This window comes from Pagrus pagrus (genome assembly GCF_965226575.1).
Source record: "Pagrus pagrus genome assembly, chromosome: 6".
NCBI classification, from domain to species: domain Eukaryota; kingdom Metazoa; phylum Chordata; class Actinopteri; order Spariformes; family Sparidae; genus Pagrus; species Pagrus pagrus.
In genome coordinates, this window is record NC_140190.1 from 12,841,990 (window position 1) to 12,867,702 (window position 25,713).

Genomic DNA, 25,713 nt, shown 5'->3' on the forward strand with positions numbered 1-25,713 from the left:
TCCAGGAGGGCACGTAAATGTGTTTTATCTACTATAGGGGCATCCAGGAGGGCACTTAATCATGTTTTATTTACCATAGGGGCATCCAGGAGGGCACTTTATCATGTTTTATCTACCATGGGGCATCCAAGGGGGCACTTTCACAGCGTTTTTTCGAACATGGGGGCACCAGGGGGGTGATCACCACAAGTCCCACAGTGCTGTAATGTAACACATCACATTGATAAACATGTAAAAATGTCCTTACAGCTGTAATATATTATAAAATCTTTATTAAACATGTATATTCAAGGTACAAGGTCAATTTAATGTCATTTTTTAAAAATGTATGTCTTGATGATGAATTGAGGAGTCTCATGGCCTGGGGAAAGAAGCTGTTCAGTAGTCTGGTGGTATGGCAGCGGATACTTCTGTATCTTTTGCCAGATGGCAGCAGATACAGATTCATATTCTGCTTACTTAATTTGAAAATTGAGAGGGTTAGAGTAAAGTTTTCCTCATTGTTTTCATTTGGATATCCTTTCCCAGCTTTAACAAGTTGCCGGAAGAGAAGAAATAAAGAGTGAAACAGCAGCCTGGCTGAGGGTTGGTGTTGGTGTCAGAGCCGGTGACTTCATGGAGCATCCAAGAGGCTGTCAAGAGCGAAGGCGTGGAGAAGGAAAGAAACACTCAGGACAAACAGGACTTAGGAGGAGAAGCAGACATGAATACAACACCAGGCTGCAGGCAGACATCATGGGCAGTGATTGAGAACATGATGTCCTCCACTCACACACAAAATCCTTTTACCATCCAGTTTGTACAGTCTATTATTTTGGGGGGGGGGGGCTCCAAGCCAGCAGCATGGGTGTAGGAGGGGTAAAATCTCTGCACCCACCCACCCTCTCTATCCCCCTCCTTTACCTTCCCTCCTCTCCCCCTTCTCCCACTGTTGCTCACTCCGTCACTCCCCCCTCGCTCGCGCTGCTCTGTCGCTTCAGTCTCACGCCGGAATCTGGACGCGAAGATGCGGGCGGTCGGGGCCGCGGGAGTCGGTGTGCTGTGGGCGCTGCTGGTCGCTGTGGTGCCCGGCGGCGTGTCGGAGCTGGCCACGCTGGTGCAGGAGAGGGTGAACCCCGAGTCCAGCCTGCTGAAGCCGAAAGTTATGATCGCCATCGTGGCTCGCAACGCGGCGCACAGTCTGCCACATTACCTGGGCTGCATCGAGAGGCTGGAGTACCCGAAGGAGCGCATAGCGATCTGGTGAGGGATCCTGTCTGAGCACTTTCTATCCCTCGTAACCAGTTTTCTAGGGTTGTTATCCTGTTTTTCTAATATTTGAAATGTGCATGACGTGGACAGTGATCTCCAGTGGAGCGTGTTGCAATGAAAAGCAGCGTGCGCCCGCGTTAATTATCACAACAGATTGTCAGAATCGGGGGCGCACAGACCTGTTGCTGACTTTTTACGATGCACTTACCTCGCGTGTCTGCCGGCGTCCAAAATTGCACGCTGTGGGGAGAAGATGAAAGAGCTGCAGTGCACGTTGGGTTAGGCTTTAACCCTTAATCACGGTCCCCTCCGTCTGATTCAGCACAAACCTGCGGGAACGGGGCTTTAAAACAGCAGGGCAGGCAGGTATGTAGAGGGGCCTCACCCCAGGTAGGGTCCTCCAGAGGGTTTGGCAGCCTGAGATAATGTGAAGTTATCAAAGAGGGACCCTGCAGGTGAAGGGATGAAAGGAGACATTGAGTTGGTCTGACAGCAGGAGGGTGTGTGTGTGTGTGGGTGTGTGTGAGTTCTGGGAAGTCATGCGTAAAATGTGTGTGTGTGTGCCTTTGTGCGCCTGCAGGAGGTTTATCCAGAGGCATTTCTGACTAGAAGCAGGTTGATGATCAGAGTGTAGATGTGAAGATGGAAGATACAGGACATGAAAGTGACACACAGCTCTGGTGGTGCATTTTTTTGTAATGCTTTCCCCGTCTCCCAGTGACACATCCTTCTGTTTTTGTTTCCCACCCTTCCTTTCCTTTGAATGTCTTGCTTTTGTTTGCAGAGCCACTGCCTGTTTCTAATTCAGAGACCCTCACCATAACACACGCACGCTGGAGAAACTCAATACAGAGAGAGAGAGCGGGGGCCCCTCCACTCTGGAGCGAAAGTGCCAAAGTGACTGAGCTAACGTGGCTTTGTGAGAGGTTTAACTAACAGAGGAAGGGCCCCACCAGTTATGAGTGGCATCTCGCCGCCCTGCGCTCAGTGAGTGCAGCCAGGGGAAGAAAAAAAGTCAGTGAGGCAGAGAAGTCCCATGTGTCACACAAGTATGTGTTTGTTGTAACGGCAAAGTGTCATCGACTGAAATTTAAGGGCACACGAGTCATCAGCCTCTAACACAGAGCTGTTTTATTTTGAAAATTCATTTTTTATCTCAGCTGCCACAACCTGTGGTCTCTCCACGACTACTCATGAACTTCCACGAAGTGTTAGAAGAAAAGGGCTAGAGTATTTTTTGTGGAAATACATGAAACATCCTAAACACTGTTAACATAATGATTTGTCTACGTATTAAAAATGTTATTGGCTTTTTGTGGCTAAACTTGTAAAGAAAATTGCACGTTTTGCCCGACATAACTCACACAGCTCTGTGCCTCTTTGTTTCTCTTTGTCGTCATCATCACTGCCCGACATGTAAGCCAAACCAGCCAATAAATGCCAAATTGTTATTTAAAAGCATTAATCCACATTAAAGCACTTAACTGTGGGCGTTACAGAGCACTAAATTAATGCAACTCTGCTTTAAAACATTGCGTCTAAAGAGAAGAAGTGAAGGGCTCTGACTTCAAGATCATTTAACATTCCTACTGCTGGAAAAATATTTTATGACATTTGTCTGTGGCAGTCAGGAGCTTGTTCAAACAGAGAGAGGGGGATGACGTGAGACGAGGGACCCCAGCTGGACTCAAGCCGCGGAGTTTGCGGCTATGTGATAGACATTTTCACCTGAAAAGCAGCCAGGTTGCATCACTTTACGACCGACCACGGCTTGTCTGGATAGATCATACACAGGCTGATGTAGGAAAACGAGAGAAACTATGAAGAAGAAACAGATAATAGCGTCAGTGGTGGTGAGGGGACACAATGTTCCTCACAGCAGTTCGTCTCTGGAGCAGAGCAGGGAATTGTTTTTTCCTCATCCTCTCCCCCCTACTCATTTCAAATATCCAATCAAAAGTGAGAAAAAGCAAGGAGGAGTACATGCAAAGGTTGTTGATGATTAAAAATAACAATAAGGGTGTGATGGAGTCTTTATTTTGTAGCGGCAGGGCCCCAACTCCCACTTAACCTCCACCCGCGAGATCAGGGAAATGTTGGTCTTTTGGTGCTGTGTTAATTGTACAACATCTGTGTTAATCTTCAGGCTCATGAGATGGACAGATACAAAGAGAGTTTAATGTATAATCTGGAACATAAAGAAAAGCTAATGAGGATGAACAGTTGGAGGATGTTAGGGGTGGGCGCTCTGACGATTGTAGACCGTGATCGATCTTGAAGTCACCAAACTACTTTTCAGGTGAATTGTAGAAATCGCAGTATTTAATGTCCTTTTACTTCTGTTTCCAAACTTCACATACATTACCGCACTGACTAGTGGATCTGCGCGATATGTGAGCATACCAATAGAGTGATGTAGCCAGCCAGATAGCTATGCAGTTTCTGTGAATGGGTGAACCATACTGTGAACAATGAAGCGCGAGTTAAAGCTGGGAATATGGCCGATGAGGAGCTTGTGCCCAAAAAGCGCTGTCTTTAACCTCAATATTGTGTTTTAATGGTGCAGATGGAGAAGTCATAGCCTATGTCTGGTCTGGCTACAGTGTACGGGGCATTTCAAAAGATGGCAGTATAGGTCGTGGATCATGATTGCGATTAATTAGATTGTGATGTCATTTTTAGGCCAGATCGCTAACCCAGATGTTCTGTCATTACAACAGTAAGATCCTTCTCTCGTCTTGAGCAAATGTGCTGCGCAATACATAGTGGGACAAAAAACACATGATACATGATTTTCTATGTGATCCAGGACAATTCACTAAAAATATGCATGCAGGGGAGCCCCATTGGCTCAGCTGGTAGAGAATGCTTAGAGGCTGTGTCCTCGCCACTGTGTCCTTGCTGCAGGGGCCAAAGGTTCAAGTCCACCCTGTGGCCCTTTGCGGCATGTCATTCCCCTCTCTTTCAAGCTTACATTTGTCCTGCAGTACCAGAATAATGATGAATTTTGCAGACGTCTTTCACAGCCATCTGGACAGTGTAGCTTTTACAATGAGAATCACAAAAGTGCAGAATCTAAATGGGAGCAGGTGTTGTTGCAAAGACCTGACCACCACAGTCACCACAGAGTTTCCAGTTTGAGCCCGTTCACTGGATAATCTGCGCTGATCATCCACGTCAGGTCTCCTCCGACCCCGACTCACCCTGACAGTTGGGACGGTCGGTAAGATCTGCCCTTCAGAAGTCGTTGCCTCTGCAAGTGGGCGTAGGTCATACAGAAGAAGTGGCAGAGCAGCGAGAAAGACTCTCACACTGCTGTTAAAAAATGAAAGAATGCAGGAATTTAGAGACAGAGGGGGATGGTCGGGCACAGGGAAGGTGGTCAACAAAGCCGGGAAATAGCCCAGAGGGCATTTAGCAGGTTGGTTAATCCACTTTCCCACAGTAGCTTGACCACATGTACCCCCCTTCTTTCCCTCAGTCCTGTTGCTGCTTCTTCTGTCCAAACAGCACGACAGTAATGCACTAAAAGACAAATCATACTGTCCTCAAGAAGTGCTGGTAATCTGGCCATCGAAAGCTCGAGAAACCCGCTGAAGACGTTACTTAGGCCTCTGGAAAATTGCAAAGGGCATGTCAATTTCTTTCATTACACTTAAGTAGACGTGATTAAGTGGAATCACTGTGTTTCTACGACTCATCAGTCACTTTAACATGAAGAGCTCCAAACACATGAAAACCATAACAGTGGAGTGTGAGCAGAAATGTAGAGAAAGGGACGGGGTGGGTGACATGCAAACACAAGATTACCTTCTTGGACTCCCTGTGAGTAAGAGGTTGAGTTAAGAATTCAGCAGCTTTTATCTTTTGCCTGCTAACAGATGATTTTTTGCACCCGACCCGCAGGAGTTACTGTTTTCAGTAAGCAGCTTCAAAGGACATCGTCATGGAAGATTTCATAAGCAGCGAAGTGTGTTTGTCTCAGCACCTGAGGCGCCTTGCAGACAATTCTCTCTAAAGTTTTGTCCGGCTTGCTATTGTTCTGCTGCTGCTTGTTGCTGGCTGCCTGCTGCCCGCCGGCTGTGTTCATGCGGCGGAGTGATTTCCCAGGTGCTGAGCCGAGGGTTGAGATGATGATTTGTGGGCTTGTCAGAGACAGACTGAACCATAAAAAGGATCTCAGAGCGCTGACATCATCAGCATTCCCCATAGGACCTCTTTTCTCCCTTTCATAATGCCATGTTGTTTATTTACTCATTTATCATATAACCAATGATTTCATATTTATGACTGTTATTGGTTTTTTTTTAGAGATAATGCAGGGATGAGGACGGATTTCTGGTTTGAATTTTCCACTGGTTAACATTTAACAATATCTATTATACAACCACAATAAATCCTGTACCCCAAGGTACAGTATGATATTACTCCATGCATCAGGAATTTTCCACAGCTGTCCAAACAACTACATGCTGCATCTCATTGACAGATGTGCCATGTTGACTGTAGCTGCTGTCACACAAAGAGACAAGTTTTATGTAATTACATCACGTATCTATTAAATCATGACTTTGAGAGATGGATGTGAGAATCAGCTCCACTGCAGCATTAATAGAAATCATTTTTTCCCCCCATGTGATATGACATAACGTGACATAAACGGTATTTGAGTCATTTTGACAAGTGCACAGAGTTACGCAGCATTTAACGGAGCGTGAAAAATTCGACTTGAATGCCGATTTTAAGTATTTGACTGTGATGTGTGATCACAGCAGGGCTTTGCAGAGACATGTTGCACCAAATGTCAAATGACTTTTAAAGAGCCCTTTTTAATACGTCTGTCCCCGGATGGGACACTAAAGTGTTTTATGTGTGTTCACATGGCCTGGTTAACTCAAGCGCTGCTCTGTTTGGACCTTGGAGTAAAGTCAAGACTGACAACGACTCTGAAAAGAAAACGCGGGCGGCCGACACTTTTATTTAAACCTTGCTCAGTTAATGATGAGTGCTGGAGAAGTTATCTGAAAAATGGAATCAATTACTCGATTATGTATTACTCAACCAACCAGGGAGGTTGGTTGAGTAATACATAATCGAGTAATTGATTCCATTTTTAGCCAGAGTGAAATACAATGGAAATATTATTTCACCTTTTTAAATGAATTTTAAAAATAATTTTGAACAGTTTCTGTGGTTTGAATATAACAAATAATGTGAATATATGGTTTTCTGCTGAAATGGTATCTTGACATAACTGTGTTCCTAAGAGTTCAGTTGAGTTGCTAAAACTCGAAACTGTCCAGGATAAATTAATTGCGTAGAAAATACATTAGAACATAAAATAACACATTCTTTACTTTAAATAGTCCAAAACCAACTTACCAAACAAACAAACCAGAATAGGCTATAGGCTGAAAGAGCAACACAGCGTCCAGTAGTTAGACTGAGGCTACATCTACATCCACAGATGCATTTATGCAGAATTCACACTGGTTTTTACGCTGCCTGGCAGCTTTTATCCTGTACATCCAGTGATCTTTTATATTGCCGAAAAGGAATCTTTCTGTCCTCTTGTGCAGAGATCAGAGCAGAGACTAACCCAATTTCAACCGTTGGAGGTAAGGAGATAAACACAAATGTGATGTACTGTCAGTTTATTCCAAGCATTTATTTGCATGTGCACGTAAGCTGTTAAACACAGTACTTCTGCCCGTGCTGAAAATACGTTCTTTCACTCATACTTGAGGTGCATCTTGTATCATCCTGGCCCTGCCCTGCAGAGTCTGTGGATGCTACTGATGGTCCGATCAGATTATGTAAAGTTTTTGGCTTTGTTAAATGTTGTTTCCCGAGCAGGTCTATTGTTCCCTATTTTCTTTAACTCTGACTGACAGACGAAAATGGAAAGATTCAAACGGGCTTGAAAAGTTTATCATTTTTGTTGTGTTGGAAAGTTGCCACAGGGGTTTCCCCCTGCCAGGTGTGTTACCTCAGGCCCCATTCCTCTGTGGGAGCACAAACTGTTCCCAGTTTCATCACGCAGGGAGTTTGGCCTTTTTAGGAGAGCAGTATCCAAATGTACGACTGTGGTTTCGACGAAATAGGCATTTGTGAATGATTAGCAGCATCTGCTTCTAGTGTATGTCAGTTTCTTTTAGATCACAGCACTGGCAGTGTACTAAAATGGGTGCGTTTGATTATCTTCAGTGATCTGGTGTCTATGTTTGTGCATGTGTGTATCTTCTCACATATCTTCTCACATGCCTGTTTGTATTTGAATGCTACTTACACACATAATGGGAGTGTGTTGGTCTCAGTCATCCAGGTCATGGTAATTCTAAGTGCTGTTTCGTAGGCAACTGGACGTGTTTCAGTTTCTTTAAGACGTTACACCTCTCACCCAAGAGGCTTCTTCAGTTCTAACTAACTGGGGGGGAGTTGCAGGCTTTTTAACTCTGTGTGGGAGTGTCCTTTCAGAGTCGTTAGGGCCACAACCGGCCTTCATGTGGGTTGCTAGGGCTAGGTGATCCCAGGTGTCTTTGAACAGAGGAGGTGACCTACGACATTACTCATCACTCACTTACAATGCAATACTGAGTTCCCTCCCCAGACAGCTTAACAACCATTCACACCTGGGCTCACCTAGCAACCCACATGAAGGCCGGTTGGTTAGTTAAAACTAAAGAAGCCTCTTGAATGAGAGGTGAAATGCCTTCAAGAAACTGAAACACATCCATAATGGGAGTATGTTTCTGCTCTGCTCCTCTGGCTCAGTCCCTGTTTTCCATTCACTTTTCTAATTACCTCATAAGACCCACAGCCTGCAGTGAGCCAGAGCCTCCATGTGTAGGGCTACAGGCGACAATCATCTCTAACCTCGCAATCAGTATCACCTGAACAGTTGTATTCCTCAGCGGCATCCGATCCGTGGGAAACTGAAAAAGTCCAGAAATGCTGGGTGACATTTCCCAGACATGCAGCTGGTAATAATGACACAAACTCACGAGAGCAGAAGATTCTCCTTTCTGAACAGGAGCACACTTTGCTTTGAATAACTGAAGTCATACACACACGTGAACTGTGAACCAATATTCTCACAATTTTTGAACATTTTACAGTATTTTTAGCAGCACAGATGCCGCTGAAGGATCGTAGGAATATTACAGGAATAGTAGAGGTTGCAGTGTATCTCTGTGATCCTGTCACTCTCCAGCAACTACGTGCAGCAGCTCGTTACTTTGATCATGAAGGTGGCACTACTCTATAGGCTCTAGTATTGTACAGATTTGAGTATTTATAGTATATAATTGAGAAGGAAATGGCAGGTTAAGAAGGGGGATGCATTTTTGTCATTTTGCTAATAAGGAGGATGATATCCTTCTTCATCCACCCTCAAATGTTTCTACTGAAAAAGGAAATCTAAAGAAAAAAGTCCCCTAAACTTACGAACCTGCGACTTTTAACACAGCAGTACAACTTCATCCTTTGGAAAACCGCGCTTGGGTTTCCCACCCTGAGCATGACGTCTGAGTATAATGGTCACTGTGTGAATATGGTTTATGGTGTGGTTTTTTTTACTGTTCTGGTGTGAGAGGACACTAAGCACATGGTAACACATCACTTTGAGATGAGTGTTCAGCCTACTGAGTCACGTTTTAATCACACAGCTCGAATACCTGTGGGGAATTTGTGGAAATAAAGGCATTTCTCACTTAATGATGAGGTGCTATTAGCAGAAATTAGTATGTGGCCCGATGTCCATTTTCCAAATGCAGTGACCTCAGAGCCTAATGTTTGCCAGCTCTTTATGGAGTCTCAACCAGCAAACTAATGCAGCTGACGATGTTTTACCTGCCAACTATCCTCTCTGCCCTGTAGCAAGAAGGTATTTATGGGAAACTTTCCTCTGTGGACTTGACATATCAGTTCAATCAAGTGCAGTAAACTAAGAGAATTGATTTTCCGATCCCTGAGCCTTTTTTGAGTTCTCTCTCTCTCCCCTTGAGTGGATATGGTTGTTGTTGGACTTGGCTCTGGAGTGTGAATTCTTGCTTAGATGCCCCATGTGTTCCAGCCCACTTCCAGCAGTATTGTCAGAGCTTGGCAGCAGACCAGTGATCAAGTTGGCAAACGCTGAAACACAGTGGTACCTTGGTATGAGCACTCTCATCTGGACAGGGGGAGGCCTGGACATGTACGAGATTAGGTGAAGTACAGGCAGAAGTAGCAGGAATGAGAGAGAGAGAGAGAGAGGAAGAAACAGGTCCACTGTTCATCAGTCTGTTCATCTGTGTTTTTATGAACAGTGGAGTATTCATTAGAAAGACTGGTGCTCTTGTTGTCATAGAGGAAATCAAATTTTAGCATCATCTTCCTGTCTGTCCATCTGTCTGAGTGTGTCATCACATTCACTGCTTAACCACTGTGTTCCCGCTCTTCCCTACTGTACCTAACCTCCCTCTTTCCTGACATCCCTCTGCTCCCTCCATCACTCCTTCCATCTGTTTCTTTGAGTATTTGCATGCTTTCTCTTTCTTACTTTGAAATGACTTCTAACTTAAATTATTACCACAGTGAACAGTTTCATAAAGAATCAATGGTCTCAGTTTCACGTCTTCCTTGGTGATGTTCATTTTGTAAATTGTGTTTTACAGTAAAATAGAAAATAAAGCAGGGTATGCATTACGCATTACGCCACACTACCTTGTGATGGACAGGTTGCTACCGCAGCATGTCCTCAGGTTCTTAGTCAGATCCAATCAGGATATCCTCACCAGCTCCACCCTCTTATGGTTGCTTCTGACTCCAAAAAAACAAGACTGGACTCCATTTCTCCTAAATCAGAAACTGACATCTCTGACTTAGGAGAAATGGAGGTGTGTTGCTCAATGCGGTGGCCCGACTATAGTACTGCAACTAAAATCTTCCGCCACCCTAATTTATGTTTGTTGGAATTAGAGAATTAATTAAACTGAACAGCTGGGGCCGATTAATCTTTGTATTACACACATTTAAAACATTTAAAATTCAATGCTTTTACTGTTCAAGGGCTAAAAAAAGGTGTGTGATACTGCAGTGCAACATCTATTGGAAGAGGCAGTTGACAGAAGGACAGCAAAAACTTTTCTGACATATTTGCTGTTTGTGGAATTAATGGTCGCCATCTTGGAGATCTGTTTTCTATTTCTCACAATTCATCCACTCTGTGTCTGTTCAGATACAATCGCGGCGTCTCTTATTTCACCCCAGGCTCCCTTTGAATTACTTCATATTATATATACATAACAAAAAGTAACATTGTCGAGGTCAGGTTGGTCTCATTCTGTCTCCTACCGACAGCCAATAATAGCTTTCTTTGATATTCACAATGATATATATCTTCTCCTAGTCTTGAATATGAATACTGAATATTACACTCCAGTGCAAGCCCGCCGGCCTGGGCTACTTCTGTTGACCCTGAGAGTCATGAGGAATTTCAGTCAGCAGGTCCTGCCTCACCAACCCCTACTCCCCCCCAGCCTCCCACTCTTCTTACCCCTTTCCCCTCTTCCATCTCGCTACCCATCTAACCCCTCCTCTCCCTCTTTGCCCTGCTACACCATCCAGAGGCCCGCAGCCACGTCAGCCTGCACACGAGAGACTGTACTGCAAAGTCAACACAGACACACACACACACACACACACACACACACACCAACACTAGGTTATTATGTTTTAAAGGCATCTACGTTCAGGTCTGAAAGAGGCACTCTTGCTTCTTAATTATATGTGGCAGCCGGTCATTATTGGCAGTGATATTAGATAGTTTATTTGATCAACAGTCAGCTGACACTGGCCAGTCGGAGCCTTTCAGACCGGTGTTTACCTAAAGGGCCAGTCTCAGGGACATGCCTCTGTGTTTAAGGCCAGATGTCAGCCTTCGACACACTCCCTGTTATCTGACACACTCCTGCAGTATCCCTAATAAGTGGGAGGGAGAGAGCCGGAGAGAGTGGTGGGGTGGGTTAATAATCATGCTAGGTGACACAGATGTGACCAACGTTGTGCCACATTTTAATGCAAGATTGCTGCAGTGCAAGCAGCACTTTTTAAACTTCTAGCAAATATACAGATTTCTGGTAATATTTAACCTTCAGAAACCTGCTCTAATTATAATGACAGGTATAATATGTGGATGCCTTCAGATGTGCACAGGAGTGACCAGAGATGACAAGAAGCATTGGTGCGTGTAAGTAGGTGAAAGCATGGATGTTCCAGTGAGATCTGAGATTAGGTAACAAGGGAAGAAATAAATGGATGAAGCGGTAGAGAGAGGGAGTGGTGTGTGATGTGAAGGTGAGGCTTGGGGAAGCATGTGTTGTCCAGATGCAGATCATAAAGACAGATGAGGGGAGAGGAAGCCCAACCCCAGAGCTGCAGGCAGCAGAATAATGAGGCTTACTGTAAACTTCACAACAGGAATGAGGAGATAGAGATATATATATAGAGAGAGAGGTTGCTGTGTAAAGATGTGCATCTCTTGCTATAGTCAGATGGACTAAATATTAATAATGCTGCAGTTTCATCAGCTGAGACATCACAGTCCATGTGATGCTTCGGGCACAGGCTCTTTGTCAGAAAACAACACATGGAAGTAATAAATGTTCATGGGAGCGTTATCTATTGTGCAAACTCTTTCTGTTCTATTTTTCACCTGTGATTCTGTCCAGCACCTGTTCAACGTATTTGCCTGCTTTTGGAAACTTTTCAGCTGGGACATCTCCTCGGAACAGATAAAGCATTTGGCAGAAACTGTAAAGGCTCTTGGCTCAGAGGTCACAGTACTGTACGGTACAGCTGCAGAGGCTTATCTTGCCTGAAGGTAGAGGAAATTGAGGATCATCCTGATGAAGGGGAAGCGTGTCTAAAATAAGATGAGATGGAGGCGAGGATGCCCCTCCGAAATCACGGACGGCACAAAAAGAAGTTGAATCTACTCCAGGATTGTTTTCTTGTCTTGTCCTCTGATTTGCCTGATAAAATACTGTATCCATGTGTTGCTTTGATGCATATGTACATGACTAAATTTCACATATCCAGAAATCATGGATCCACACTCTAAAATTCAATTTTGAAATGCCCTGTAGACTATTGATTTGAATTTCTCCAATTGCACAAATAAAACACAAAATCGCTTTAAAGATACGTAGGTGTCATCCGCCGTGCTGCTAGCTATAACTCATTTGTCCAATCAGCATCACCAAAGTTGGCGAGATCGCTCTACTGGTTTGCTCACAGAGTGCAGATTTGCTGGTCAGTGAGGTGATGCGAAGTTTGGAAACGGACGGAAGAGGACATTCAATACTGCGACCTCCACGATTCACCTGAAAACCAGATTGTTGTCGCCCTCAAGATCAATCAGAATCTAAAATCATGGATCAGGATGTGAGAAACAAGCGCCAACGACAACTCTAAGAATAAACGTATCATCCCGATAGAGTTAGGGTATTTCTTTCTTTTATTAACAAAATCTGCTTATTTATTGAAGTAATAGTTCCCACATTTCTTTATTGGAGTTTTCCTTTATTTTGTAGACAACCTTCAACCTTCTTCAAGTGATTACCTGGACGCAGGAAGCATGTGTCCTGCCAAAAAGAGCCTGTGAAAATACTGAAGGGGACTGTAGTGAGAGTTATATTCCTTCTGATTTTATGAGCCCAATAAAAACAATCATTAGCATTTTAACATGGCGTCTGTAAAACAAAGTTAGTCCGATCATTCTGAGTTTGGAAGGGTTTTAATGAGCTCTGTGGAATTACCCAAAATGTTTATCGATAAGAGCGTTTCTAAAACAATCCTGCACATTTTCAGTTGATGTTCAGCAGTTGAAAAAAAAAGTGATGCAAACACACATCCCTTTTTCTCCTCCTCTCTCTTTCCCTTCACTCCTCCTTGATGTCTTGTAAGCCCATAAACATTCACATATACGTTCTGTATGTTCTTTACATTACTTCCCAGAATCCCCTCCTTTTTAAATCCCTGCCTGGAGCTGAGCCTGTCATTGGACGACGGCGTGTAGGAACACATTTATTTTCCGGAGCGATGTGCAGTTTAGCGGTTGAAGAAAACGTGTAAATGTGTGTGCACATCTACTCATTACCTACAAGTCAGATGTTTCAGTGTGTTTCTGTCCTATAAAAGAAACAACAGCCAGTCATCAATGGTTAACTTCCGCCTTCATGACTCTCACAGGCAGTTACGCACAGAAACACACATGCATGTGCTTGCATACACACATTTTTAACCTTTTACACACGCTCAAACAGACAATTGTTAACCACCACTTGTGCAACAGATAAATCACCAGTCGCGCCGCTGTTAAAAACAACGTTCACAGCGCACAAAAAATTAACGTCCTTATGTTTTTGGCACACATCTGCAAGTGCGGGCAGGCACAGTCGCACAAACACACACACACTATTAAGATTATTGACCCCCGCGTCTCCTCCAGGCCTTTCTCCAGCTGCTCGTTCTGTCTGATGAGCTATTTATCTGTCTGACGGGAGATTATTGAAATTCCAAACAGAGGAGCGCTCCACCTTCTTCCTGACTAATCCACGTGTGTAATGCAGGGCCGTGCACGTTCATGTGTGATTCATGCTTGTGTTGTTTGTGTGATGATAAAAGTATCAGTGTGTGAAAACAGGTGTTTCTGTATTACTATTTGTGGGTGAATGAGGAGTGTCAACACTGTTATCTTCTATGTTGAGAGTGTACTTAGTGAAAATACAAGGTGACGCTGCACAAGTGTGTGTGTGTAGGTGTGTGTTGTTCTATCTCCGTCCAGCCAGGCTAAAATTGGGTGCGAAAATTTTGGAGAGAGTACAGCGAGGAATATTACAGCAAGCAGTGGAAAACTCCATCTCACTAAGTGTGTGTGTGTGTGTGTGTGAGAGAGAGTGTGTGTTTGTATGCACACATTCGAGTACAGGCCTCTGCCTCACAATCTGTTGACCTTTCCTCTTTAAAGGGCAATTTAAATGCAAAGACAGGTGATATTTATTTTTCCGGAAATCAAATAAAAGTGATAGTGAACTGCGCCGCGATACAGTTTTAATTTCTCATGCGCAAATTTATAAATACACACACTCTTAACCACACGTACAGTAGCCGCAGTGTCTTCCCCGAGTGGAAATCTCAGCGTTGCAGAGTGCAAAACCACAGGAGTGACAAACAAGCAGCTAATTTTTAAACTGACATCATTTGCTTGCAGAGATGAGTGTGTGTGTGTGTGTGTGTGTGTGTGTGTGTGTACTGGTGTTCTGTCTATGCAATGAAGAACAGGGTGCATCAATACTCACATTCAGATTAAAGCAGCAACAGGGAACTTTAATTTGTTGATTCTGGCGGCCCCTGTGGATAAAAGCCGAATGTATTTTTAATACTATTTTCCTTTTTAAACACAGCAGCAAAAACAAATTAAACTTTGTTTAAAAGCCTTTGCACACTGAGCCCGTTTCATTTGTCCGAAATTGCCGCATGTTTAAAAATAAATTCGACCTCATGTTGTGTCAATTATGTCGACATGCTCACTTTTTTGGGAACAGGTTGAATTTTCTGCCTTTTTTGTATCTGTCAAAGGTGTTTAGAGGGTTGTTTGACTATTCAGAGCCACAGTAGTGCGATAAAATAGACATTGACCACGATCTTGACCAAAATTATGTTCTTTTCCAAAGGCACAATTTGGAATAAAGAGGCACCTGTAAGCGGTCGGGATAATTCGGCAGCTCCTTTAACAGCAGGTGGAACTTTCTATGCTCTTGTTTTTGTCCTGTTTTCAGGAGTGGATGGACCCAGTAGTTTATTTTTATTTTTTAAAGAAGTGAGAGGACCACAAACTCATCGTCAACACTCGTATTGCAAATTTTCGCAACGCACTGGAATCGGTGTGCAAGGACTACAGAGCAGCTTCTTTCCTCAGTTCCTCCTCAGTCAGCACTCTGCCATGAAAAACAGTTTTAATTTCACTTAGTAACCAGACAAGTCAGAATCCAACCCAGTGGCAGGCATTGAAAATAACTATAAAAACCACTGTATATAGAAATAGCCAATGTCGATGTTATATACTTTATTATTAGACTGTTTCATAACCAGTTAAAGTCCCTTGTAGTATGTTTAAGTAAAACACCTTCAGTTCTTGAGTTAATTTTGCTGACTGCCGAGCACCCACAGAAATGTTAGAGAGGTTCTGTCAGCATGTGCTTGGTATTACCCAGAGTGCCTCAGAGTAATCTCTGTCTGCACCGTGACTCCTCAGACTTTGTCCTTGCTCCAGCAGTGCAGTTAATTAGACAGTGAGGAGGCTTTACAACACTGAGGCAGCCTGTTGTAACGTCAGAGAGGAATTTGACAAATCTGGAAGCCAGAACATCTTCATCACCTCGAGCTAACAACAGTCTGCAGCCCTGCATTATGTTGCAACATCCTCACGTCACTGAAAACATGCCAAGAGGCTAGTTTCTGCACAGGAACAGATGTTTACATCTCAAATGTTCAGCAGATGCACATCACCAGGCAGCGTGAAACGGTCTGTGGCTGTTCTGTCATGTGATGGACAGTCTGTTTCATTTGAATGACATCCTTGGTTGTCTGTGTTGATGTTTCAGGGCAGCAACAGACCATAATGGGGACAACACCACTGCCATGTTGAGAGAATGGCTGAAGAGAGCCCAGCATGTCTACCATTATGTGGAGTGGAGACCCATGGAGGAGCCGAAGTGAGTCACAGTTTCCACGCGATCCACTTATTAGCATCTATTCAAAGTAATTCAGACTTTTTCCCTCAATGTTTGAGACCAATTCAGACGTGTTATCTCTGTATCAGGTCCTACACAGATGAGTGGGGTCCGAAGCACTGGCCTCCTTCGAGGTTCAACCATGTGATGAAGCTGAGGCAGGCGGCGCTGAAGTCTGCCAGGGAACGATGGGCTGACTACATACTAGTAAGACTTTTTGTAATCTCATGATGAATATGCTGTAATTCAGTCAGAGACACTTTTGTTAAGCGACTGACCATTAATAGTAAACAGCCATACAGTTTGATTTGCCAGAAAAGGCAATGCCAAAGAATGAAAATAATAAACACATGCAGATATTATGTGATGAGCAACATTTCCACTGTGATCTGCTTCCCTCTTCAGTTTGTAGACAGCGACAACCTGCTGACCAACCCCCGTGTGCTCAACCTGCTGATGGCTGAAAACTTGACCCTGGTGGCTCCCATGCTAGAGTCGCGCTCGCTCTACTCCAACTTCTGGTGCGGCATCACCCCACAGGTACAGCCTGGACTTCTACATCTGTCCACCAATTTATGTGTGATTCAGTATCTCAACCTGATGTTGTTCATCTCCCTCCTCTTTGTCAGGGTTACTACAAGAGAACCCCAGACTACCAGCCGATCAGGGAGTGGAAGCGGCTCGGCTGTTACCCCGTTCCCATGGTGCACAGCACTTATTTATTAGACCTGCGTCGTGAATCCAGCAAGGACCTGGCCTTCTACCCTCCTCACCCGGACTACAGCTGGGCGTTTGATGACATCATGGTGTTTGCTTTCTCGGCACGTCAAGCAGGTCAGTTTGAGAACTCAAGTCACAACAAACTACCACATTTGTAGCAGGGCCGCGAAAACCACACGACAGCTTCACTTTGATGAACTGAGGACCGTCAGTGACTTCTTTCGTTAGCAGTCGATTACAAAGTGGTTTTAATCTGCATGTGTGTGTAATGCTGAATAACACTGAGGGCTTTTTACTGGCTTTGTGCACGTGTGTCAGATTAAGGCAGATGAGCGGAGGCAGAGAAAAACGGATCCATGTGTTGGTCCTGATTCTTTGGAAGTGTGCAGCAGTATCAGTGTTTGGAGATATGTGTGTGTGATGTGAGTAATGAGCCGTAGGAAACAAACAGAACCATTAAGCTTTCCATTTCACAGACAACAAGAGTGTCTGGCATTCGCCTGCCGACTGAGAAGTAAACATATAAAAGAATTCACACAAACACAAACATACAGAAACACAGCGGCACTGTTTCTTCTATTTCACAAACTGGCTTCAAGACAACAATGCATGAAAGAAATAAAGAAAGAAAATATAAAACATCAAAGTAAGAATATTTAGCTTTGGAAAGAAGTGATTACACATTCTTCTCATGAATAAAATATTGAATTCTTAACAAAACAAACACTATTCCTACAGCTGTACTTGGTCTAATGTGACCAGTAGCTTGTGGTGGCTAATGTTAGCTAATGCTAGCAAATGTTTTATGATGATTTTGCTGTGAAATTGATATCACTAAGTCAGTAAACTGACTTTAGGAATTTTCTTTATATACTCGCTTCTGCAGTTCAGTGTCTAGCCAGCCCCAGTCAGTACCAGTCCAAAGCTCCCTTGCAAGCAGTGTAAACACCAACACTCACAGTCCCGACCGCTAGCTGCACTGCTAACAAAGCTAACTAGCTAAGGACAGCTACAATTGGTAGTTAGCGGATACTCTGGTGATATGCTGAGTATGAATTCGACAGATGAACAATTCTTACATATTGCGACTTTAGTGTGTCAACATCAAATGATCAAGTGATAAAACAGTTAAAATGTAAATAAAAGCAGAATGCACCCTTTATAAACAAAATGTGTTTACGGAGAGCCCATGTAGTAATATCGTTTATACAATCGTGTTTCACAAAGTGGTGAACCTCGCCCCATCCTCTAGAGGACGCCCCTTTTATACCCAGGTATGATCCTATCAGCTGTTACCAATGAAGCTGTTTACCTGTGGAGTGTTCCAGACAGGTCAGTCCATGAAGCCGATGAGGTAAAAACATTAAACACATCGTCTCTGTACTGTTTTCGGTTGAGTAAATGTCAAAAAAGGATCAGGAAATTATCACTTCTCTTGAATCGGGGGTTGTAAATAGGCTACAGTGTATTTTCTAAATTACATCTCTTTCATAATGACCGTTATATAAGACATGTTATTACGGACAGACAGCCTGATATAGTTGTTTATCTTGATTGCATAAATGTCTCTTGTGTAAAGCCTGGATCCTGGTGTCCACAGAGGGCAACATACTGTATTTTTCCCCTCACAAACAAACAAACAAACCCCTCACATACAACTGTATTTTTCCTCTCATAAAGCACCCATCGCACTGTTTCCTATTTATTTCTAGAAAAATCTGAGTTGTCACAAACAATCCCTTCCCGTTTCCAGCTGTATATCTCATTGTCCTAAACATATCGATTGTTCATCAACACTTTAACGAATGATCGAGCAGTTTGTTTGTTGAGTGAGTTTTTATTTGCTTGTGTGTAACATACAGACTGTGGCAAGACGATGACGGCCTGGGGTGGTCTAATTTGCATGTTTACGTGAAATATTGGGGTCAATGTGTGTGTGTGTGTGTGTGTGTGTGTGTGTGTTTGTGTTTTCCAGGTGTGCAGATGTATGTGTGTAACAGAGAGCACTACGGTTTCCTGCCCGTCCCTCTCAAAGCTCAGCAGAACGTGGACGATGAAAGCGAGAGTTTCATACACACCATCACAGAGGCTTTGAGTGAGTACACACACACACACACACACACACCTACACACACACACACACGCACAAACGCTCTCCAGCTGTTGTGACTTAACTATCTGTCACACCTTGATTACTTCACCTCTCAGGTTTGTTTCTTCTCCTTCTCGACCTCCTCGACCCTTCGTGATTGCATCCTGTCAACCCCCTTTGATTTAATCCTCCTCCCTGTCTCTGTTTTCTCAACCCCCACCTCGCTCTCACTTTCTCCTCCTTTTGGCCTCCGTCAGTGCTCTTCTCCCCGCTCAGAGTCTAAATAAACCAAATTAAATAAACCACCACAATCCAGAGGAAATCCATTTATTTTATAATCCTGTTGTTGCTGTTTTAACCTTTCTCTCTCTTACCACAGTCGACCACGACATCGAGCCCACTCAGCACCTGTATGCTCCGCCGTTACTGCAGGACAAGATAGGTTTTGATGAGGTGAGTTATGGTTGAGCTCTTCATCTTCAGTCTCTCTGTATATTTACTGTTTATCAGCATCGTCCTCTTCCTGTTTTTGAATCAGTTTTTCTCCTTTCCTGTAGTTCTTGTTCTCCCGTTGCCCTCTCCTTCACCTCAAACCCCTCTGTCTTCTGTTTCTCTGCATTATGCATCTCTTTTCTACAAAGAGAGACAGAGAAAATGTGCCAGAGAAACACTCTGAATATATTTAAAGAATGGAGGTTTCACATCAGAGAAAAGGTTTTTATCTTAAATGAACATTTTTTTCCTGCTTATATGTTTAGATTTTCCTCATCAACCTGAAGCGACGGCTGGAAAGAAGAACCAGGATGTTTAAAACAATGACTGCACTGGGTCTACACGCCACGCTGACAGACGCAGTGGATGGCAAGTAGGTCACAAACACTCGGCCCTGCATGCACTCAGTGAACTGACCTGAAGGCTGATTTGATCCTGAAAAAAAGCCCTTTGTTTGTTCTGCACAACAACAAATTTTTTTGTTTTTCTACCTGAAACCTCTGACGCACTTTAACTGAGCTCCCTGAACATCAGCTAAGATGATGCCGAGTCGTCTGTCTCCCATCTGTTGCTACTTTTTCTGACGTCTATATCCAAGCATTTTGTCGAAACAGTGATTCAGTGTCGCAGTAGCAATATGCTCCACTTGCTTTCCCTCCTCCGCACTTACTGTAATCACTTACTCTAATCTTGTGAGAATGTCCTAATCCTTCTTCCAGACACTGTTTGTCTGACAATATGTGTTACTTGTAGCAGCTTGCTGAGTTTGACTTTCTTGTGTTTTCACTGACAACAGACTCAGCAGCATAATGACAGTAGAGTTACAAGATATTCCCCATAATGACTCCTTCATTCTCTCTCTCAGGGCTCTCAATTCGTCCCAGCTGCAGGCGCTGGGGATAGAGATGATGCCGCACTACAAGGACCCTTACTCTGGTCGAGTCCTGACCAGGGGAGAGATTGGTTGCTTCCTCAGCCATCACTCTTTATGGGTACAGGTGAGAGCAGGGAAGGGTGATGCACTGATATGGGGAAGGCGGTTTGTGTAAGGAACAGTGATGGTTAAAGATCTTGTGACAGGACAGATCCAAGCCTCCAGGTTTGCTGAATATAACTTGATATAAAACATAAATTTCAATTATTAATAAAATCTAGGTGATGTTACTTTGTTGGCTGAATTCATATGATATATGATCTCTCTGAAGCTGTCCTGTCAATAAAGCCATACAAAGGCCCCCCAAAAAATCAGGACATTTGACTTGATATATAATATAGAAGAGAGTCAATCTTGACAGCTGACAAAACCACAGCTGTTATTCTTTCATTTTAAACAAGTGTTTGTGTTGTCCGTCCATCAGGTGTTGGAGCAAGGCCTCGACAGGGTGCTTGTTTTAGAAGACGACGTGAGGTTTGAGCCCAGGTTTAAGCGACGGCTGCAGGCCATCGTGGAGGACATAGACAAAGCCCAGCTGGACTGGGACCTCATGTAAGAACACCCACCCATCCAAACAACACTAAAGTTTGGCGATAATTTGTGTGAAGCCTCACGAGCACAATCTTTCTTTTTCCGCTCCAGCTACGTGGGGCGTAAGCGTATGCAGGTGCAGCAGCCGGAGCAGTCCGTGGACGGTGTGAACAACCTGGTTGTGGCCGACTACTCCTATTGGACACTCGGCTACGCGCTGTCACAGCAAGGAGCCAGGAAGTTACTGGCTGCTGATCCCTTCACACGGATGCTGCCGGTCGACGAGTTCCTGCCCGTCATGTTCAACAAACACCCCAAGTCAGTCTTTAATTTAAATTCGGTTTTATTTGATTTAAAATTACAGTGCTGCATAAATGCAATGCGTGATAGTACGAACATGCAATGCAAAGGCATGGAGTCTTATTTGAGGCATGTAATGCAGAAAACCACAAAGCTACAAAAAGAAAGGAGTATTTCTATGTTTAATTCTCACAAACGCAGACAGAACGACCCTGTTAGATGAACAGACAGACAAATATTTACTGAGCACCACAAATAGATGATTGCAGGTGCACTCTTACGTAAGAATATATCAGGTAATCCAAATTCAGAATAAACATGAAGATGCAAAAGGAAAAGTACACACACATATGCACATGAATCCTGTGCATGTACAAAAACAGACACGAGAGCAATAAAGCAGTGCAGAGGAGCTAGTGTACAGTAATTATCTATACATAGCAACAAACACGAACCCGATGGAGACGTTTCAGACGGAGGGGCAGTGTGTAGGTTTTTTTCTCTGGTGGTAAACCACAACCTCCATTCAGTCTAGTGTTCCCTGTATGTCTCCACGTCTTCCCCTTTTGCTCTCTCTCCTTCCCCCTGATTATGTCCCTCTTTCTTCCAGCACCACCCCTTCTTCTTCTTCTTCTTCTTCTTCTGTGCTCCCTCACACACAGGGCATGGATTGTTCTTAGGGTTCACTGGGTACGGTGCCTCACACAGGACACACAATGCCTGCTTTTCTGTTTCCTTTCTCCTTTGGGGATTCCTGTCGTGCCCTGCACTCCTTCACCTCCACCTCTACCTCCACCTCCACCTCCTCTTTCCATCCCATTTTCTACCTTTTTATCACCCCTCTTAGCTCTCCTCTCATTCTCCATTTCTTTCTGTGTTTTTTGTTTTTTTACCACTTTTTACATTCCCTCACTCTCCTCAACAGACTTTTGTTGCGCACCTACTCCCTCCCCGTGTCACCCGCTTCTCCTCCCCCTTCCTTCGCTCCCTTTGAGGAATGTGGGCCAGCACAGCTCTTCCTGCTGGTTGGAGAAGGGGACAGGATTCCCATTGATAGAGCCCTGAGCGTGGGGGTGGGGTAGAGATGGACACAGTATGAGTGTGTGTTACTATATAAATACATGGAGATGTGTGTCCAGCGTGCAGTGTATAGATTACTAGTGAAAACACTGTGTGCGTATTCAACAGTGAGAGAAGGTGAGGTTGTTTTAAAGTGAAAGAAATAGGAAATATGGGGAGAAATGTGGAAAAGTGGCAGGGAAAATATGCAAAATGTGTAGGTTAAATAAATCAACAGGAGGGGGAAGTGTGCTTAAATTGTGGATTTTATGAAGGCAGTATGGTGAGACGCTGCTGTCTTCCTGAGCAACATCTCTTAAATGTGTGTGTGTGTGTGAGTGTGTGTTTGTTTGTAACAGCAGGTCGGCTCATCCTAGCTCTCATAAAGGTGTAGGGTTTCACTGTCCTCGTGGAGCGCTGACAGGCTTTAAACAGCCGATGAGACAGCAGGGAGTCGACCTCTGTGATGACCTCTGTCTGCACGAGTGTGACGTGTCAGCCCTCAGTCCTCCTGTGGGCCGGCTGCAGGCTGATCATGACAGGCTGATAGGGAGGTTTTCTGCTGTTTAAACTGGCAATTGACAAGGTTTTTTGTAAAGTTTAATGGCTATAGAAAAATTATCCCATCAGCCTTTAGATTTGTTACCTCTAAACTTCGTTTTCACTATGCAAGTGCCTCTGCAACAGGGTCCTGGGAAAGTGAAGGCTGATCCAGTCAGGTTTTTGTCTCCATTATAGACTACATGAATGAACTACCTCACGTTTCATCCTGTGTTGCTGAAGTTGTGACTTCTGTACGTCCTGTTCAGAGGAAAACAGAAACGATCCAGTTGTCTTTGCGACCAAAAGAATTGTCTGTTTTCACTTTAAATTGTGACACAGTATGACGGTAGCTTAAAAGACGACATAAAGATGCTGCTCAGATTGAATAAGTAACCAGTTGTTAGTAGTATTGTGATGCAAAGTAACCTTTATACGTACAGTACAATTACAACTACTATACTTAAGTCTGAGGTGTTTGTACTTGAGTACCTGTATCTCAGGTCATTTGGTTCTTGAATCATTAGAAAAGAGTGGAAAATGTTCTTTGTTGTTTCCAGAAGGTGATGTCTTCTGTTTGCTTGTTATGTCTGACTAACGGTTTAAAACCCAAATATATTCAGTTTACTCTCATATATGACCAAGAAAAAGCATCAGATTCTCTCATTTGAGAAGCTGTAACCACAAAATAATTTTGCTTGAAAAAAAGGCAGAAAAAAGTTTCCAAATAGTCGCTTTATATTAACATATTACATGACTAATTGTATGACATTCCAGAGGTAAATAAAATGCTTTTTATTCTAATACCTGACGGCTTTAGACACAAGTTACTTAACAACTTCAAGTATTTGACCTGTGACACACATGATCAGCAGATGAAATATGGAGCATTGTTACAAAACAACTCAATGCGTATGTACGTGATTTCGTAAACAGTAATAGAAAACGTTCCGGTTATGACAAAACTGTGCTGCAGAAGAGAAGCGAACAGTATCCTCTTCCTCTTTTTGATGTCCTGAAAATTTGCTGTCTGTGCTGAAATTTTGTTCCAGTACATATGAACGCCAGAAACTTCCAGTTTACAGGATGTGATGCATCAGAAGTTAGAAAAACGCAAAATACTCATGTAAACAGCGATGAGTCAGCACTCCTTGTTTGGCCTTCCTGCCTCTGCTCTGTGATGACCTTTGGTATTTTGAATATATGAGTTTAATACGAACACAGATCTGTCGACAGGGCAGATCTTGGTGCAGCATGTATACATGGACGTTGCACTCAGTTTTACACGCTGTAATCCAACAGTAGGGCACCAGACAACATGTCGTCTCTTAGCTCATTATCATTCAAGGAGTCTGGAATCTCTTCAAGGATCATGTTATCTGAACCTCCAGACACCCAGAGCCCGCTAATATAAGTACGCCAAGTGTGAAGGACAGTGGGTAACCATGTCAATGCACAAGTTCTTATGAAGAACTTCTTATGAGACACATAATCAAAATTTCCTTTATGACTGTACATTGCTCTAACATATAACGGGGCAGAGAACTGAAGTTCCACTTGATGCAGGTACCTGACATCAACTCTGTTAATTCATGCGTCACAATCATAGGCTCAATCACAGCTGACGAGTAACCAATCATATTCATGTACCCAAACAATGGAGCCTTTTTTCACCAAACCAATTCCCCTGTGTATTAATCTTGATCATAAACTAAATATCCTGGGTTTTATACCACTTTGGATGCCACAAGACATCAGCTTGTGCTCTAGGAAATTGATACAGCCATTTTTCTTTCATTTTATGGATGAAATGAGTAATAAAAAATAATTAAGTCACAAGAGGTTAATTGCTAATGAAAATAATCATTACTCACTGTCATAATCGCCATTAAATTACTTTCAGTGTCCATAATGTCTCTTTTACCTCTTTCCCTCTCCTCATCTGTCCTCCATCAGCAATGACTACATGACTTACTTTGAGCCGCGGGACCTGAAGGCCTTCTCCGTGGAGCCGCTGCTCATTTATCCCACCCACTACACCGGAGAGCCGGGCTACATCAGCGACACAGAGACCTCAACCATCTGGGACGACGAAGCTGTGGCCACGGACTGGGACCGGCAGCACGCCCGCAAGACGGCGCAGCAGGGCAGGATCCACCAAGTGGCGCAGAACAGCGTCACCGGAGACTCGCCGCCTCCTGCCGCTCGGGCCACGAGGGATGAACTCTGATACCTGAGACTCTGAGACTCAGAGAGAGAGACTTGACTGTGCCGTGTACACACAGTGAACGTCATGTGTACACACACTTGAAAAGACACTTGAACACACACACATACACACACTCTGGTGTCCAAATGGATAGCAGAGTTAATATGTCAATCTACTCTGCGGCCTGATGAAGGGACACTGAAGAGGAAGAGGAGGAGAATCTGGGACGAGGGCCAGCAGGCCTATGACAAAAGCTTTATTTATTCCCCTTGTGCCTCCTCTGGGCATGTGGAGACAGTTATGGAGAAAACTTAAGCAACACATGGACGATAGCTAACATTATTCACAGGACTTGAAACAAAAAAACCTTGTCACAAATCAGTTTTTATTTTGTTTGAGAAGATTATTGTTATTTAAAAAGAACAGATGTTTTGTTTTTTTAATTAACAGCTGAGGAATAAAGGAATCTTAAAGCTGTCTGAAAGCAACTCTTAAGTGTGCGTGAGAAGCTGTGTGTGTGTGTGTGTGTGTGTGTGTGTGTGTGTGTGTGTTTGTGTGTGCGCATGTGGACATGTGTTGTGTTAACAGAGCTGAACATGTGTGGGAGGAGGGAGGCTGACATACCGTACCCAGGAGTGTCACTGCTTCAGATGATGTCACGCACACACGCGCACGCACGCACACACACACACACACACACACACACACACACACACACACACACACACACACACACACACACACTCACTCACGTAAGGCATACCCCAACCCTAACTGGCCCAAATGTCCTCACTTTACAAATGTGTCCTCA

General features: G+C 43.7%; 1 protein-coding gene across 1 annotated transcript; it reads left to right on the forward strand.

Annotated features, from left to right (window-relative positions):
• Positions 1–952: 952 nt before the first annotated feature.
• Positions 953–25,379, forward strand: colgalt2b (collagen beta(1-O)galactosyltransferase 2b). The gene is made up of 12 exons (XM_084356112.1): positions 953–1,242; positions 15,897–16,007; positions 16,115–16,232; positions 16,431–16,565; positions 16,655–16,859; positions 18,721–18,840; positions 19,217–19,290; positions 19,596–19,702; positions 20,195–20,327; positions 20,688–20,815; positions 20,906–21,112; positions 24,650–25,379. The coding sequence occupies exons 1-12, from the start codon at positions 1,007–1,009 to the stop codon at positions 24,921–24,923; spliced, it is 1,848 nt and encodes a 615-aa protein (XP_084212238.1). The 5' UTR covers positions 953–1,006; the 3' UTR covers positions 24,924–25,379.
• Positions 25,380–25,713: the final 334 nt, after the last annotated feature.